Here is an 18,987-nt window from a genome sequence, read left to right as displayed (position 1 = left end):
TCCAGCGGACAGAGAACTTGACACCAGGAGGCGAGAGGTTCTAAACCTCATTCCACCTTTTTTAAGAACACGTTTTTATGCAATTCTGTAACATTTAATAAAGTCTTAATTAAATCTAATCTCCTGAAGTGGCTGGCCCCAGACTCTCACTGTTAACACCCCTCAGCCTCAGGCACGTCCCCCCCGTCTGCTCTGTGCCCAGCACTTGCTGACGAGGGGCAGAAGTTCCAAGGCTGGTGCTGCACAAGGTGGGACAGAAAGTGTCCTAAATTCTACAGCACAAACGTGGGCACCCTTATTAAATGAACGCCATCATGAACACTGGTTTTCAGACCAGGAGGCACACCCAGCTGTGCCCTCTGAGAATCCACTCCAAGTGCTGCAAAGGGAATTCTAATTCAGCGTCCGATTCTACCCACAACAAAGTACCCAGATTTATATCTCTGTCTTGGATGATGATGGCGATAAAAGCGCCCATTTTCCTGCTTCCCACAGTAAGTGTTGAAAAAGCACTCATTCTTTCAAAGCTGAATTACAGGACTATTAAACCAGCTGCATAAGGTGGAACGATGTCCTAGAACAGGTAGGGTAAGAACAGTTGGGTAAGAATGACTCTTCCCCAAAACACAAATAGGCGAGTTCAAATATCTACTGCATTGGGGCGCCCGGGTGGCTCAGTCGGTTAAGCGTCCAACTTCGGCTCAGGTCATGATCTCGCAGTCCATGAGTTCGAGCCCCGCGTCGGGCTCTGTGCTGACAGCTCAGAGCCTGGAGCCTGTTTCAGATTCTGTGTCTCCCTCTCTCTCTGACCCTCCCCTGTTCATGCTATCTCTCCCTGTCTCAAAAATAAATAAATATTAAAAAAAAAAAAATCTACTGCATTATCTTAATTCAGCCACAAGCCCTATTCCTGCAATAAAATACAGAGAAATGTCCACGTCCAACATAATTGCTACTTATAACAATTGTTGAGCAACAGAAAGACCAGAACACGGAAGGTGCCTTAACGAGAACATTCAGGATGACGGTTTTGAGCCAGGAAGGAGCCACAGGATGCGCAGGGGATGATGAGCACCTTCCACAGGGGCCCCTACTCCTTGCTGCCAAGATGAGGTAGCCTGAGTCCGCAGGATGCTGGGGAGCATGCGCCTGCCCCCCACACACACACCTGCGCCTTGCCCCCACCCCCGCCACCACACCTGCACCATACCTGTGCTGCCCTGCCCCCTGCCGCTGCCCCCATCTCCCCACCACACCTGCACCATACCTGTGTCCCCCATACCCCTGCCTGCACCCCCTCGGCCCCACCACACCTGCACCACCACACCTGCACCATACCTGTACCCCTCTGCTCCCCGCCTGCACCCCCCGTCCCCCCACCACACCTGCGCCCCCCCGTACTCCTGCCTGCACGCCCTGTCCCCCCACCACCACACCTGCACCCCACTGCCCCCATCACACCTGCACCATACCTGTGCCCCCCATCCCCTTGCCTGCACCCCCGTCCCCACCACCACACCTGTGCCCCCCCCACGCCTGCACCCCATCCACCTATATCACAGAAACACCTGGACTGACAGCATTCGCTTTTTGGGTTTTTGTTGTTGCTAAAACACGTACTGAGTGTGAGTCTTAAAGCGAGCGGCTCCAGGAGCCCAAGCAAGCGTGGGGGGTCACTCAGGGCTCCAGGACCAGGAACCTATCAGGAAACTAAAACAGTGAGACTTCCCACACCACTGCCCTCACTTCGAGTCTACTCGCCTCATTATGTTTATAAAAATGTCTGTATACAAGCCCTCCTGACCTTCCGAATGTGCTTCGGTCACACGTCTGCGAGATCTGACTGTACCCCCTCCCCTGGACCTTTGCAAAAGCTTTGTTCCCTGACCTCGGGGCACCTGTGCCAGAAGTGCCCGCTGCCCCGGCCGCACCCTCCACCCAGCGTGGTGGGGCCGATCTAGTTTGCTAAACCTCCACGAGGGCCTCAGCTCTATTCTGTTCTGATCTTGAAGGGATTGGAAGGGCACGTGGCAACCGACACCCAGGACCAAAGGAGCCCACACACTGTACCTGAGAAGACAGCAGGTGTCCCAGTAAGATCAGCACGGAAGACCAGCGACAAGTGGTTGGCTAAGCCACAGGCCAGCCACCGCCCATCTCCTGCATAAAAAGAGTAAGAGAAATGCCTATAAAGTCACAGCTCACTGGAGGTACACTCAAAACAGGGGGACAGAACTGGTAGCCGGCTTGAGGCTGGGTTTCCCAGGTAGTGAGAGAATCTACAGCAAACAGCATCTGCTCAACAGCCACCAGCACCCTTTGAGGGCCCACCAGGTGACGTCCCCCCGGCTTCCTTCAGAGAGAGCCCGAGAGGCAGGAGCTGAGGCGGCACACCCAGGCTGCAGGGCTAGTCAAGAGTCAGCGCTGGGACCTGAACCCAAAGTACCCTAATCCCCAGGGCGCCCTGCCTCCCATCAACAGATTTTTTCAGACACACGTTATTCAGCTAAGCAGTCTTATTTAAACAGATCCCTAAAACAGTACAGAACTAAACTACAGAACCCCTCCCCACCTGTAATTTTCAAACCCGAGGCTCCTACCTTATTTCTAATCGTCTCATAGAATCATATAATCACAAGCAAGCCCGTTGAATATCACAAAGATACTTGACCACTGAGAGTACGTTACCTAATTTCCCAAAATTATTCAAAATATGCTTTGGCTGGAATTATATAAAAACAGCTGTAAGTAACGATAAGCTGTGGGAATGAATGCGCTTAAAGTCCTGAGGGGCACGGCTGGTGGAACACTCGTGGAGACGGGTGGGGCGGGTCCTGACCCCCAGACACAAGCCTTCTCCCCACCCTGACTGACTCCACGTAAATCCGGAAACGACATGTGCTTCTGAAAAAAGGCCTCGAAGAGGAGAGCCGCCCAGGTGAGAGCGGCTCCCCACTTCTGCAAACCTGCTCAGGAAAAACGCTGAGGGTCTGGAGGATCAGTCTGGAAGGGGCGCTGCCTGTGCCTGTGCCTGAGAGACAAGCACCCGCGGGCTCGGAGAGGCTCCATCGGGAAGGGAGGGAGGGAGCTGACGTGGGACCCCGAGGTCATCCGCCCCTGCCCCCCAAGAGGAGCCGGCAGAGGGAGCGGGCAGAGCCCCTACCCAAGGCTCCTGCACCCCATCAGCGGCCGGCACAAGGGCCACCGCCCCCATTCCAGGTGCCGCTGGCTTTCGTCCAGACCCCGGCACGCCAGACAACTTCAAGTAACCAAGACTTTGAACTCCGTTTCCAGTGAAGCAGCGGCAGGGAAGAGACCCTCGCACACGCGGTGATGGCGGCCCCTGGACTCGGCGTACCCGAGAACTGGACACAGAGCGCGGCGGCTGGCCCGTGGGCAAGCACACGCCGCTTGTGGAGTCTGGTTGGCGGAGAACTCTCCAGAGGGTACTCCTTACTTGAAGGAACATGAGAGAAAATGAAAATCAAGAGAGTTCAAAGTGAGGTTAGAAATAAAAAAATAAACTAGAAAGGGTTCGCCTATCCAGATGTGCGATTTTATTCTATCGACTTTGAACGTACAGAAACACATTCAAAGCCATGAAATAATGCACATGTTTTAAGTACAAAATGTCAAGGATTTCTCCTGTTTCACATAACTGAAGGGGACCCTGGGATGACCAGATGAGAGCATCTTAGCAAGAGAAAACACACTTCACTTCCCAGTTTCAGATTCCGTGTGGGTGACTATCCACTAATTACTCAGACAATCTGCAAATGGCTTCTACCTGCCCAGAAAATAATCACACCTGAAGTCTGTGAGAGACCATGGACTTGGGGAGAAGGACCGACGGTCAGGGCCCTGTGCAGGGGCAGGCTGGGTGGCGTGGAACCCGCAGGGCCTGGGGGCAAGGCAGCACAGCCCACGGAAGGCATTCAGATCTTTAGGCAAAGTCCCCCCGTTGTTCATTTTCAGCAGCTGGCCTGGTAGCCTCTGAGCAGCAGCTGGCCCAGAGGCCTGGGGACTGGCCAGGGCACAGGAGCCCAGGCCCCTCACTGGCACCCACGTGGCCTCCACGTCCTTCCCACCGCAGTCCCAGAATCCAGTGTAAACAGAGCACAAAACCACCTGTCAGGCAGCACTGCCACAGGTTAGGGGGACGTGGAAAGTTCCAGGCACACTGCACAGGGCAGAAAGGAAAGTAGCTATGATCTGAAGACAGGTTGTTGTAAAAGCTGAAGGTTACGGAAGACAAGTTAGACACATTTACTCATGTCTCTAATGCAGTAAAAGCTGGGAAGACGGGCTTGCAGGCCCGCCCCCAGCCAGGCAGCACCGTCCCTTCAAAGGGAAATTTGGTGGGTGTTCAGAGGAGCCTCTCCCTGAGAAACACTTGCCTGTGCCCAGGACGTTGTTTGGGGTCTCCGGAAACCCCTCAATGCAATGCCCCCGGGGCTGGAATTGCAGCAGAGACAGCTGACTCTGTCTGGAGAGCTGGGCTCTCATAGGAAAAAGCCACCAGAAAGATCCGAGTTGAGCAGGGCTCTTTCTTGAGCAGAGCTGTCCCAGGGTCCGAGGGCACCTGCTGCGGGCACATCCCCACCGTCGCTGACCCACTGATACAGGAGCAGCACAGACGGGCAGGAAGAGCAATGGAGCTTAAGAAAAACGTCACAACACATGGGCAAAACCAGCATCTGGCAAGTGACTGCTCAAGTACAGACGGGCTGCAGACTGGAGTCAGTGACACTTCACTCCCGTCGTCCATAGTCTCCATCCCCGTGTGGGTGTAGACGGGCTGTAGACTGGAGTGGGTGATAATTTGATACCACCAGCCATAGTCTCCATCCAAATGAGGGAATCTAGGTCCTAGAGGTCCCCCAAACACCTTCCCGTCTAGGCACGTGGGGCCTGGGGATCGGCAGGTTGGCCACGGTCCGCACATCGTGGGCAGCAGTGCGTCCCACAAGAAGCGCATCCATGTCAGTGAGCTCATCGCCGGCCATTCAATATTCGCCTGGAGCCCATAAACTGATCAAATTTTTCTGTCCAATTATTAAGCAAGAAACTTATCAAGAATGATCCATCGCTGGCTACAACACTTTCTTAAAACAGTATTTTAACAAAAATTAACTATTGCCTCTAGAGGCAAGAGAAACAAAAGCAAAAATGAACTATTGGGACCTCATCGAGATAAAAAGCTTCTGCACAGAGAAGGAATCTCTCAACAAAACTAAAAGGCAACTGATGGAATGGGAGGAGATATTTGCAAATGACATATTTGGTAAAGGGTTAGTATCCACAAGACGATAAACAAATCAAACCCAACACCCAAAAAACAAATAATCCAGTGAAGAAATGGGGAAGAGACATGAATAGACACTTCTCCAAAGAAGACATCCAGATGGCCAAGCGACACATGAAAAGATGCTCCACATCACTCATCATCAGGGAAATACAAATCGTAACCACCAGGAGATACCACCTGACACCTGTCAGCATGGCTAACATTAGCAACTCGGGCAACAACAGAGGTTGGTGAGGATGCGGAGAAAGAGGATCTCTTGCACTGCTGGTGGGAATGCAAACTGGTGCAGCCACTCTGGAAAACAGTATGGAGGTTCCTCAAAAAACTAAAAATAGAACTACCCTATGCCCCAGCAATTGCACTACTAGGTATTTATCCAAGGAATACAGGGATGCTGTTTTGAGGGGCGCAGGCACCCCAACGTTTATAGCTGCGCTATCAACAATAGCCTAAGTATGGAAAGAGCCCAAATGTCCACTGACTGACAAATGGATAAAGAAGCGGTTTGTATACACACGATGGGTTATGACTCAGCGATCAAAAAGAAGGAAGTGTTGCCATTTGCAGCAAACATGGATGGAACCAGAGGGTATCGTGTTCAGCAAAATGAGTCCGTCAGAAAGAGACAAATACCATATGATTTCACTCACGTGTGGAATTTAAGAAACAAAACAGATGAACATAGGGAAAGGGAAGGAAAAATAAGATAAATACAGAGAGGGAGGCAAACCGCAAGAGAGACTCTGAAGACTGAGGGTCACTGGAGGGGAGGTGGGGGGAGATGGTGTAGGTGGGTGATGGGCACTGAGGAGGGCACTTGCTGGGATGCGCACTGGGTGTCGTGTGTAGGTGGTGAATCACTGGGTTCTACCCCTGAAACCATTATCACACTATATGTTAACTAACTTGGATTTAAAGAAAGAAAAAAATATTGCCAAGTTGTCAAGACGGTAAAAATAGCAGCCTGTCTGAAAAATGAATACGGAAGAACTGAATCTGAGGAAAAGGACATACATATACGAATAACGTGCACACGCTGTGTATACGTGGGCCATGTACACATCTGGTACTCCCAAGGTTGGACACCTGTTTGAAACAAATTCACTGACAGTATTTAAAGGGCCTCCCCAAAGTATGCTACATCTACCTTGAAAGGCAAGTTCATGACGCACCACCTGTGACTGCTCCTGCGGCGTGAAGGGCTGTCACCGTTATTCCTGGTGTTGGTCTTGGGTGAAAACATAGTGACGCTGTGTAAAGAAAACTCTTACGTCATCTCAAAGATGACAGCTCCAAGCTTCTTAAGAGACCTGTATTTTGCAGCAAAACATACAGAACATATAAACATATAGACGTTTTCAGTGTCCCAACTAGTGATAAAGCGAACACTCACTTACTCTAATTGTAACAGCTATTGTTTCAATTATATATCTACACTGGCTATTGCACTGCTGAAAATATATCTGGACATAAAAATTCTGGATAATACTGAGCTACTCACTTACAAATTTTGACTACTAGAAAAACACTAAGATAACCATTTCTGTGTAAAGATCACACCGCAAATTATCTATTGGTCCCATTTTGTGAGGTGTGTGTGAAAGATGTATAAATCAAAAAACTGCTCCCAAAGTCAGAATCCCCTTAAAGTGAATACAAAACATGATTCTTATGATATTGTTTCCTTTTGGAGAATAAATTTATATAATCATAACAGAAACGAAACTTCACTTGTGAACATTATTTTGCAAACCTACTCAGAGACAGAAGAGAAATTCCTGGCAAGTCACACTGAATTCTCTCTTGAACAGAATTAGATTAAATGCTGGCGGTGGCTGAACAGGCACCTGTTTTTAAGATGGTTTTTAAGATGAAGAAACAAGCTCCCAGAGATGCTGGGGCACATGGTGCTGAGCTCCGGGGACAGACGAGGGACAGCCACACCCCCATCCCACACCCGCATCCAAGCCTTGCAGTGTCAGTAGCAGGCTTGGCTTCGGGCCGTGCCCGGAGCCATCAGACCAAGGGGCATGAGGGGGTGGCCTGGCCCCGGGCCACCGCCAGAGGCTCTGCACTGCCACAGGATCTGAAAGTCCCCTGGGGCCCGGAGGAGGGAGGATGCCAGTCACTTGAGGATGGGAGAAAAGAGAACAAAGGGTAAGAGACCACTGAGCGGGGACCAGCAGGGAACATGTGAGAAGGAGCCAGAATGCTGCCGGAGCACAAGAAGCACACCAGGAGGGAGGCGGACACGGTCCGGGCTGGGCTCGCCTCCTTCCATCTGCCCCTCCCACTGCCTCTGACAGGTCACCGTGCCGCATATCCTGACAAGGTGATCCTTGACATTTAAAATACTGTAACATCATGCTGTACTTTTCCCATAAAGTTCAAACTCCCAGGTTGGTGCTCAGGGCTGTTCGTGGTCTGGCCTCTTCCTCCCCCTGGGCACCCACACAGGAAAGAAAACTCAAGACGTGCCTTAATATAAGGGACCCCAGAAGTCCACACTGAACACAGCAGATCACACTACAGCTGGTGCCCACAGGCATGGTGTATGAACTAGTGTGCAATTTTGTTGAGGCAAGGATCCAGAATCCATCCATCCATCCACCTACCCATCCATCCATCATCCACCCACCCATCTATCATCCATCCATCCATCCATCTGTCCATCCGTCATCCATCAGTACTTTGTGAGAGGGTCTAAGTGCCAAGTGCTGTACCAGGACCAGAGGTTTAAAGAATAAATAATAAGTAAAGCACGAAGTCATGCTAGCCAGTCGTGCCAGAGAGAATAAAGCAGGCAAGGGCTGAGAGGGAATCACGGCAGAGGTGGGCATGGTGTCCAGGCAGCCTGGATAGAAGCAAGACTGGCTGCCCCATAAGCAGCACCCATGTGAGCCTCAGGGAAGCGCATGAGGGGGAAGAAAGGGCCGATGGAGAGCCCTGAGGCAGAGGGATGGACGCGGAGGCCAGGGGCGAGGGGGAGGGAGAGCATGGCATAAGCGGGTCAGGGGACGGGTGACCCCAGAGAGCCTCCCAAAGCCCTGACCTGCGTTCCGAGTGGGGCCCCCAGGACCGTTCCGCTCAGTATGTGAAGAGCACGGAACAGATCAAGATTTGGGGTGAGAAGACGTCAGAGGCCGACGTGCATTTCACACAGAAAAGCAAAGTCCGCTTCCAAGAAATGCGGCATTCCGGAAAGACAAGGGGATTTCAAGGCTCTGCTGTACTTGAAACTCCCCAGATACCACGTTGTTCCCAATTTCGTCATCATTGACTCCCTCCCTCCCCAACCCACCAAACCAGGTCTGAATACACTGCATCTACTGCTCCCAGAAAGCCCCGGCAGCCAGGTCTCCGTCCCTGCGTCCCCCTCTCCCAGGCAGGTCCGCCCCTGTCCTGGCACCTGACAAGGTCACCAGGCACCATCGCTGCCGTCAATCAGGACCAAAGGGCGCCCGAGAGGCGAGCACATGGCGAGCACACAGGAGGGGCTTGCTGCGGCCTCGTGTTGACTGCTGTCCACGTGTCCCTGCCCTGCACCCGGGGGTGGCCCTCCACACACATCTTTCCCGCCTCTCCAGGCCTAGTTACTCACTGCGGGGCGGTCGCATACCCAGATGACCTCACTTTGCCGTGGAAAACCAGAGGCTGGTCCTGAACGGTGCTCCGTACCGCTGTGTGAAACGAGTTTAAAAAGTAGATGTTACTGGCACAAAAACAGACACTCAGATCAATGGCACAGAATAGACCAGAAATGGACCCACAAACGTAAGGCCAACTAATCTTTGACAAAGCAGGAAAGAATATCCAATGGAATAAAGACAGTCTCTTCAACAAACGGGGTTGGGAAAACTGGACAGCGACATGCAGAAGAATGAACCTAGACCATTTTCTTATACCAGACACAAAAATAAACTCAAAATGGATGAAAGACCTAAATGTAAGACAGGAAGCCATCAAAATCCTTGAGGAGAAAGCAGACAAAAACCTCTCTGATCTTGGCAGCAGGAACTTCTTACTCAACACGTCTCCAGAGGCAAGGGAAACGAAAGCAGAAATGAACTATTGGAACCTCATCAAAATTAAATGCTTCTGCACAGCAAAGGAAACCATCAGCAAAACTAAAAGGCAACCGACAGAATGGGAGAAGATATTTGCAAACGACTAATCAGATAAAGGGTTAGTATCTAAAATCTATAAACAACTTATCAAACGCCACACCCAGAAAACAAATAATCCAGTAAAGAAATGGGCAAAAGACATGAAGAGACACTTCTCCAAAGAAGACATCCGGATGGCCAAACGACACATGAAACAATGCTCAACGGCACTCATCATCAGGGAAACACAAATCAAAACCACCATGAGATACCACCTGTCAGAATGGCTAACATTAGCAACTCAGGCAACAACAGATGCTGGCGAGGATGCAGAGAAAGAGGATCTCTTTTGCATTGTTGGTGGGAATGCCAGCTGGTGCAGCCGCTCTGGAAAACAGTGTGGAGGTTCCTCAAAAAACTAAAAATAGAACTACCCTACAACCCAGCAACTGCACTACTAGGTATTTATCCAAGGGATACAGGTGTGCTGTTTCGAAGGAACACATGCACCCCCGTGTTTACAGCAGCACTATCAACAATAGCTAAAGTATGGCAAGAGCCCAAATGTCCATCAATGGATGAATGGATAAGGAAGATGTAGTTTATATATACGATGGAGTATTACTTGGCGATGAGAGAGGATGAAATCTTGCCATTTGCAGCAACGTGGATGGAACTAGAGGGTATTATGCTAAGCGAAAGTAATCACAGAAAGACAAAAATGGTATGACTTCACTCATATGAGGACTTTAAGATACAAAACAGATGAACGAACATAAGGGAAGGGAAGCAAAAATAAGACAAATACAGAGAGGGAGGCAAAACATAAGAGACTCTAAAATATGGAGAACAGAGGGGTGCTGGAGGGGTTGTGTGATGGAGGGGTGGGCTAAATGGGGAAGGGGCTTAAGGAATCTACTCCTGAAATCACTGTTGCACCATGTGCTAATTTGGACTTAAATTATAAAAAATAAATAAATTATAGAAAAAAAGTAGCAAATGTGTAACATGCCGAGAAAAAAGTTCCTTGAGAACACAAAAGTTCACATGCATGGAAGGAGGCCATTCACTATAAACCGAAGAGGTTTCGCACGCAATGCCAAACCAACCGATACCAGCAAAGAAGGTTAAATCAAGGGTATTGCAAGTATAAGAAAACAACAAAAAACGTTTTCTCATTCCTCAAACGATACTGAATTGCAGTATGTGCTCAACAGCACATGTTCCAAACACCATGTAGACTAACACATCAGCTCACGTCGTAATAAAACAGGCCACACACAGAACCCGTCTATGTGAAATCCCGTCCGTGGCACACTAGAAACCAGCCATCGTGGAGTAACTCGCTCTATAAAGCTGTGACAAATAGATCTTTTCTACAAACAAGAACAGCAATGATCTTAAATCAGCTCACATTTCTCTCAGGTACTCGTTTACCACATGATAGAGCAGTAAGAAAGATAAAGCACTTAACCATGACTACACCTGTGCACCTCAGTGGCAACGAAATTTCTTATCCTACTAAGTTTTCCACAGCACTGCCAACTGATAAAAACTCTGACACTGCATGAACTTAACACAAATATTTACAAATCTCAAATCCTTTCAGGCAAAATAAAATTCTGCCAGAAGTATTGATTTTTACAAACATTTAATACTTGGTATCCAATATGAATACTCTGTACAACAGTATAAAGTAGCTTTAGAAAAAACGGATACTTGCACAGTATTGCATTATTTTGAAAATAGTTTTGTTTTGTTTTGTTTTTTAACAAAGAAACTCAGTTCTGTATCTGGCACTATTTCAAGCCTGATAACCTGGACCATATACCCATCAAAAACCAAGTGAAGCGAGTGAGCAAATCACTAAAATGACACCCACGTGACCAGGAACCCAAAAAGCATCCGGCTCGCCGAAGGCAGAGCCCCACCCGGGGAACGAGGCACCTCGGGGAAGGCCTGGAAATACAACTGCTCCCAGGGGGGACCCAGAAAACCTCTCTCCACCTCAGTGGCAAGTGAAGGAGAAAAAATCTCCGAGAAAAACAAAGCAAACGGAAAATATTTTCCAAATCAGATAATAAAATAACAGATGCATTTGGGTACTTGGTTATGAAAAAGTCTTGAAAGTACTAGAATAAAGTTCATATTTATGGAAGGGCATATTATTTTAATAAATGCTTTAAGTATTAAAATATATCAGCTCATTGCATGTGTTTATTTCTATTATGCTTCTTGCAACTAGAGGGATGCAAATTTTTAGATTCTAGCACAACTATAAATCGGTCATCTGCATTAACTCTCCATATGAATACTTTTTAAACAAGACATAAAACTGTCATAAAAATCAACTGTCTGAAATTGCACCTGTCCCTGGTTACAGAGAAATTATAATCTCCGTAATAAGCCTTACTGTCTACACGACTGTTCTTATCAAAGGTTTTGTTCTACGCATCACTTAGCTGTGAAGCATGGTATATCATATAGACTCATCCGAATAAGATGATCCATACTAGCAAAAAATGAAAAAAAAAAAAACATTTTTAAGGGTACTCTAAATAAAACAAGAATAAAATCTAAAGAAATGAGTGAGGTAATAAAAGAAAGAGGAAATTATGTGTCTCATTTCATAACAGAGTTCCATACAGAGGAGCCATAAGATTATGCTTTTGACATGCCAAGTCACATGTGTGGTGATGAAAATAACTGGCCACACTTAGAGGTAAAAAACAGAGCATCAGTGGCCACTTAACATAGAGTTCATCCAGTCTAAGTAATTTTCTTTGAGTAAAAATGTATTTAGAATTTCGGAATATTATCTAAGCAACCTAATATTCCAACTAATTAGCAATTTAATTAATATCTGTCACAACTTTTTTCCAAGTAATTTTAATAAAAACATATACATAATTTTTGGTATTAATAAAATTATTGTAAAAGACTTTACATCATGCAACAATATGAAGGCACTTAATGCCAATGAGCTGTACACTTAAAAATGGTTAAAATGTGGGGCGCCTGGGTGGCTCAGTCGGTTAATTGTGAGACTTCAGCTCAGGTCAAGATCTCATGGTTCAGGAGTTCGAGCCCCATGTCAGGCTCTATGCTGACAGCTCAGAGCCTGGAGCCTGCTTCAGATTCTGTCTCCCTCTCTCTCTGTCCCTCCCCTGCTCACGCTCTGTCTCTCTCAAAAAAATAAATAAAATATTTACAAAAAATTTTTAATGGTTAAAATGTTAAATTTTACATTATACATATTCTACCACAATGAAAAATATAAGAAAGAAGAAATAAATGAACAGAACATGTTTTTAAAAAGAATATGAAAAACAACTTTTACCGCACCAATTAAGTATAAAGCCGTAACATATGCCTAGTAAAGACTTTCGGTTTTCACTAACATAACTACATAGGAATTTAAACTTCTCTGAGGAGGCCGCCATTGAAGGATGGACGGACTTCTACTCCCGAAGCGACACAGGGCTGGGTATTCGGACTGAGGGAGGGACAGAGCCAGAAGAACGGGAGGCCGCGGCTCAGAAACCCAGCAGAGGGGATCCCAGATCCCGAAGGAGGGGACCCGGCCTGCAGTGACCACGTGGGAGGGGAGGTATGAGGGTGACAGTCCGTGCACGCCTTCCCCAGAGGGACTCGGCTGGGTGGGGCTGGGGGAGCCACAGAGCAACACAGTTAAGAACAGTGGAGGCCTTCAGAAGGTCTCGTGGACAAGGGAGGGGGCGGCGGGACACGGGTGTGATGACAGCACAGCCCCCCGCCCTTCCAGAGCCAGAGCCAGGACGACCTAGCAGGAGGGCACCTGCACCTGCAGTCGTGCCCCCTCCAGGAGCTGGGGTCCCTCATCAAAGATGGAGATACAAGCAGACTGAGCACCTCTGTTGTTTTGTAATTAGGTCAACAAGCGGCTTAACCACACTGATTAGGACTCCGGGTTGGTCAACAAAAGGGAAAAAAGAATCACTGTCAGTGATTCTCAACAATGAAAATAAATGGAAAATGTAATGAAGTCTGGCATCTTAAAACAGAACTTTAAAATTACTTCTTTGTAAAAAGCAACATGCGGATTTGTTTTCTGCTTATAATAATACAATGAGAAAGATTTTTGAGACAATGAGGAATAACTTATCTGGGCTGGCTAATTAATAAAGGACACGAAAGAATCGCTGTTGGTTTTGATAATGGCATCACGGCCACTAAGCACACGTCTGTGTTTTAGAAACGCATACTCAAGTCTGCAGGGGTAAAACGATGTGATGCTTGGCAATGGCTTTACAATCTTCAGCAAAGAGAGACGAAAAAAATCAGTCCCGTGATCAATAACTGGGCATCCACATGTATGTTCTGGCCGGTAGAGCATTTGGTTTTTTTAATTTTTTTTTTTTTAGTGTTTTTATTTATTTTTGACAGAGAGAGAGAGAGAGAGAGAGAGAGAGAAACAGAGCATGAGCAGGGGAGGGGCAGAGAGAGAGGGAGACAGAATCCGAAGCAGGCTCCAGGCTCCAAGCTGTCAGCACAGAGCCCAACGTGGGGCTCGAACTCACGAACCGTGAGATCATGACCCGAGCCCAAGTCAGACGCTTAACCGACTGAGCCCCCCAGGCGCCCCTAGAGCACTTGTTTTTGAATTCCTATGAATGATACCCGATTCAGGAAAACAAAATATCTAGCACATTCCCTACCACAAAGAGCATGTAAAAAATACACGAGAGGCAGAGAAACGAAGCAGCGATGGACAGAGGAAATGCCGAATTTCCACGCGCACAAACACGAATCCACAGAGCAGGTCAGTGCGCCACGTCCCAGAGCAGGGGGTACTAACCGGACCGCCGCTGAGGCGCCGGTGGGGTCCTGTGCTCCTCAGCAATTCTGAAGTGCAGCGGAGACGTGGACAGGACACAGCCACCAGGCAGACAGATCGCCAGGAGAACAAACTCGCAAAATGCACGTTGTCGGGACATCACAAGGGATCAGCCCGTGTAGACACGGATGTGCGATCTTTGGAAACGATCAAGCTTATTCCTCTTCTTCTAAGAAATAATCTTTACTATTCTTAACAAAACGGCTCTTTTATAATTTACATGCTATCCTGAAATAAAATACTTTTACGTTGAAAATTAAGTATGAATCATTTACTTTTAAACAAGACAGAAGCAATGCCATGAGCAAGAATTTCTTTCGAACAGGTCAGGGGAGTTGGGCGTTCACTCAACTTTACTTTTAATTCTTAGAATCGACAGGAACGTAAGCTCCTGAGCGGGGAAAGCCGCATGCGGAAATCCTACCAGAGAAGACCCTACCGAGGCAGCACCGACAGGCTCCTTCCGGCGCCGAGACCTTGCCGAGACCGCACCAGAGCCGCGAGACGGATTTCCAACACGGCGATCTGACCGCCAAACATGGACGTCAGTAAGCAGATGGCCTGCACGGGGCAGTTGTCACACGGTCAACAGTGAGCACACACCCGTGACCCCAACCACACAGAGTAAGGCTGCTCCTGTCATGTGGGCAGTTATCGCGTGCCAAACGTCACACGCGAGGTCACACTCCACCACGTGGAGGAAAGGACGCGTACCGATGCACTCGGCAGGGTCTGAGGACGGCACGTTTCAGGTCTCACCTTTTGCCCGCCGGCCTTGCTCATCATTGCGCACGATCCGGCAACCTGAATGCTGAGGCTCCTGAAATCTTAATTTCCAGCAAAGAGAGACAAACAAGCAACGTTTACGGGGGAACGAACCCCACGTGCCTGCACGGCCACCGCACGTGGGCCTGTGCGCTCCCGAGAGCCCTTGCCCTGGGGCAGCTCAATCCGGCGGAGAAGGCATAGGGCAGCTGGGGCGAGCCCCGGTAACACAATTCCAGGGGCACACACACACACACCCAGATCTAAGAGGAGCTCCGGTGAACCTTCAAGGGCAAGCAGGGGGAGGAGAAGAAGGCACTCAGGTCAGCAGAGGTTTGGAGGGTTCAAGCAAAGTCTGCAAGTAAGTGACGGTCGAAACGGGCAGTGACCTCCAACGAGGAGAGAGGCTGGGCTGGGCCAGGCTAAGAACACGGACTCTGTCCCCAAAACACAGGGGCCTTAAAGGAGAAAGTAGGGAGACTGCTCTTACAGGTGACATGGGCTGTGCCTGCAGGAGGCTCCTGAGGGGGGCAAGCTCGGGGAGGGAAGGAGGGACGGAGTCAGGAATCACGCCCACATTACTGGCAGGGCAACTCCCGGCGTGGAGGCCGCAGAATCTGAGAACAGACGGGAGCCGCCCCAGGTCAGTCCAGACCGTGGAGTCGGACAAGCTGGGGGGCTGTCCAGTCACAGGTGTCAAGTCGTCAGCAGGAAATATGGACAGTGTGGACTCAAAAGCCCTTGGTATAAGCTCGGGACAGGCGCGGCAGCCCTGAGAAGTGTCCCTCGGAGCCCTGCGCACAGAAGACAGGGGCACCGAGGACCAAGGGAAGGGAGACCCACCCAGAGGTCGGAGTGAGCTAACAGCATGGCCTTGGGACCCAGAAGCTGCCCGTGGCCTGACGCATGGCGAACACGCCTCGTCTGCACGTTCTGGTGACCAGACTTTCTACGCTGAAGATGTCACCCTCCCGTGGCAGAGGAAGACATTAATAGAAGTTACATGAAATTTAGATCAAAGGTGACCTGAACTTTCACCTTACCCTTGTAACGTAAAACGCCTTCCAATTCGAAGTTCGCCAAGTTAAGTATGAGTAAGCCAGAGGAGCTTCCAACCCACAGGCACGGGGCACTCTCAGAAGGCAGGCTAATTTTCAAAGAAAAAGAGAGAATGACGTGGCGGTCTCACCCCTCAGGCTTCCGTCCCACAGCTGCCACTGAGCAGGCAGCCGGCTCTCGGCATTTATGACCCAGAACCGCACTCGATCAGGCTGGTGTTCAACGGTCTCGGGTTTCCTGGAAACCCACTGTCCAGTGAAGACGAGACGGCCACGACCTGACCGCAACTCGACTGTCACCTGCAAGGCTATCACTTCTTCCGAGCTCAAGGTGGCAGCCGGTGCCACGTCCATCCCTTCGAGGCGGCCACGTGGCACCTGCGTCCTGCCAGGTGGTGTCTGGAGATGAGGAGCCCTGCTAACAGGGAACAGACCACCGTGGCAGAGCTCAGGAGATACCGACCACAGCTCTGCCTCCTCTTCCATTGATGCGCAAACAGGGTCAACGTTAACAAAGGGCCAATAGGCCTCCTCTGGCTATGCCAGACTTGGACTCTGAAGGACTCTCCACGCCCTCTCTCCCGCCTGCCACTCGGTCCCCTGGAGCCTCACACGGCTCTAGGACTGTCTCTTTCTCACTCTGGGCTCATTCTCAGGCCCACACACACCCGCGGCCGTCCAGAAGGCGGCCAAGCAGGTGGGTCCCTGCCACCCCACGTGCACCCCAGGGGCGGAAGGCCTGGCCCTGACCAAAGCACAGGCCAGATGTGTGTTCCCACCCAGCCTGGCACCTGTGCGGACACTTGGCCCTACAGCACGGCCAGCTCCCCGTCCAGGGGAGCACCCCCCTTGTCCAGGGAGACCAGAGGCCCCGTCGTCCCTAGACCTTTCCACACTCAGTAAAAGCCATCATGATACATTCTTAAGTGTCTGATATACAGACAGATGGGGGAAGTTTAGAGGGAGTCACGATTATATCCTCCTTTACCTTATTATGCAATCAAGATCTACCTAGGGACGCCTAGGGGGCTCAGTCGGTTGGGCGTCCGACTTTGGCCCAGGTCATGATCCCACGCTTCGTAGGTTTGAGCCCTGCGTCGGGCTCTGTGCTGACAGCTCAGAGCCTGGAGCCCGCTTCAGATTCTGTGTCTCCCTCTCTCGCTGCCCTCCCCCACTCTGTCTCCCCAAAATGAATAAACATTAAAAATATTTTTTTTAAGATCTGCCTAGATTTTGGTGAGTGAAATTAAAATTAATATTTCTTTTATTAAATAGACTTAGAAATAATTGACCAAGTTTACCAACTTTAAGACTCGAAGCATGCAGTCCTAAAAACACTTCACAGTTATTATTATTCTAACAGACAAAAATAATTTGGTTTTAGTTTAATCGTTCTTCAAAAATGAACCTAATTTGGTAAAGTTTTCTTCACATGGCACTGGCCAAGTTCATCATACTCGCCATCCACACTCAGAACTGAGCAGGGGCGAAAGGTCACAGGGAGCCAGGCCCAGGACAGGCAGGCTTCCTTCCATGTCCTCTCCTTCCTCCAGGCCGTGTGCACAGGGACGCTGATTCTCCTCTAGGAACAGAACTATTGATAATCTGAGCTGAGATTAAAATGGTCAGTCGAGTTAAAGGCAAACAGTTGGCACCACGGGATGTTGATGGAAATACACGTGGGCTAGAGTAATCAGGTCACGAGTCAAGGAAGGCCCTCAGACGTACACGAGGTAAAGAACAAGGTTACAAATACAGAGCAGCCCCCATACGTGAGGCCTGGAAAGAAGGAACGTGGAGTGTCAGGCACACCTAGAGTTTAACCCTGTTCTTAAGGCAGGATCAGGTTTACCTGCTAAAACATGGGCCTTTGCACGAGAGGTCATGAAAACCAAGATGTAAAGCATTGGGAAGAAAGCAGGTACACTGAATAAAGGTAATTTCTGACCTTCGGGAAGGCCAGAGGAGGGGAGGGGAGACACAAGCTACACCAAAGAGCAGGACGAATGGTGAGAGACTTGGGGGCAGCAGGGAAAAGCCGAACTCGCTGTGACGGGGAGTCAGTGCACTGCCCGTGCCCCACAGGAGTCCCAGGCTGGACCGAGGAGGGAAGTCCACAGCTCTCCCCACAGACCATCCACTCCCGTTGTGACACTGTGGTAGGTACGAGCGCAGAGGGTGAGGGAGGGAGGTGTGGCCAGGTAGGGGCTGATGAGGTCTGGAGTGGGGGTGGGGGTCCAGGGCCAACAGCCAAGAAAGGATTCTTGAGACGTCTTCCGTGCAACAGGACGGTTTTATTAAAGCACGCACGGGGACGGGACCCGAGGGCAGGAAGGGCTGCACTGGGGTCCCGAGGAGTGACAGGTTATGCACTTGGGAGCGGGGGGAGGTAAAGACTAGGGGGGTCCCCAGAAGGACTTTCGTCTGCTAAAGTAGCCACTTAAGATCCTGGAGGCCTGGCTATTGCCAGGCTAAGGTGGTTCTTCCCTCTAGCAAAGCACTACCGTGAAGACAAAGGGAGTTCCCGGAGAAACATTTTCCTCTGCCGGCCTCAAGTATCTTGTCAGTGGGCTTCAGGGTATAAGGAATTTCAACTTTATCACGTCTTTCTGCCTTTGTTTCCCCCATCAGAACCAACTGTGGGCAGAGGGAGAATAGTGCAGAGCAAAGGGACTGGGCCAGCCCAAGGGGATGGGGACGCACAGGGGCGTCCTGGGGGGGGAGGGGATGAGGGACAGGGGAGCACAGAGGAGGCCCAGGAGGTGATGGGGTCACGCAGCGGGGGGAGGGGGGGAGGGGTGTGGGCACGCAGGGGAGGCCGGCTGAGGGTGGGGGATGGGGACACGCAGGGCACCAGTCTGCTCAGTCAGCTCG

At 49.8% G+C, this 18,987-nt stretch overlaps 1 protein-coding gene across 1 annotated transcript in view; it reads right to left on the bottom strand.

The window, feature by feature from the left end:
- WDR27 (WD repeat domain 27) overlaps positions 1-18,987 on the bottom strand; it is a 150,689-nt gene that overhangs the window by 113,622 nt on the left and 18,080 nt on the right. Inside the window, 9 exon segments of the mRNA XM_053223181.1 lie at positions 2,071-2,160; positions 3,359-3,456; positions 6,481-6,558; positions 8,910-8,988; positions 14,252-14,335; positions 14,731-14,851; positions 15,050-15,117; positions 16,099-16,202; positions 17,575-17,707. Of these exon segments, the coding sequence (XP_053079156.1) occupies positions 2,071-2,160; positions 3,359-3,456; positions 6,481-6,558; positions 8,910-8,988; positions 14,252-14,335; positions 14,731-14,851; positions 15,050-15,117; positions 16,099-16,202; positions 17,575-17,707 (855 nt within the window).

Source organism: Acinonyx jubatus, chromosome B2 (assembly GCF_027475565.1).
Source record: "Acinonyx jubatus isolate Ajub_Pintada_27869175 chromosome B2, VMU_Ajub_asm_v1.0, whole genome shotgun sequence".
Classification (NCBI taxonomy): Eukaryota; Metazoa; Chordata; class Mammalia; order Carnivora; family Felidae; genus Acinonyx; species Acinonyx jubatus.
This window is presented reverse-complemented; position numbering and strand designations above follow the sequence as displayed.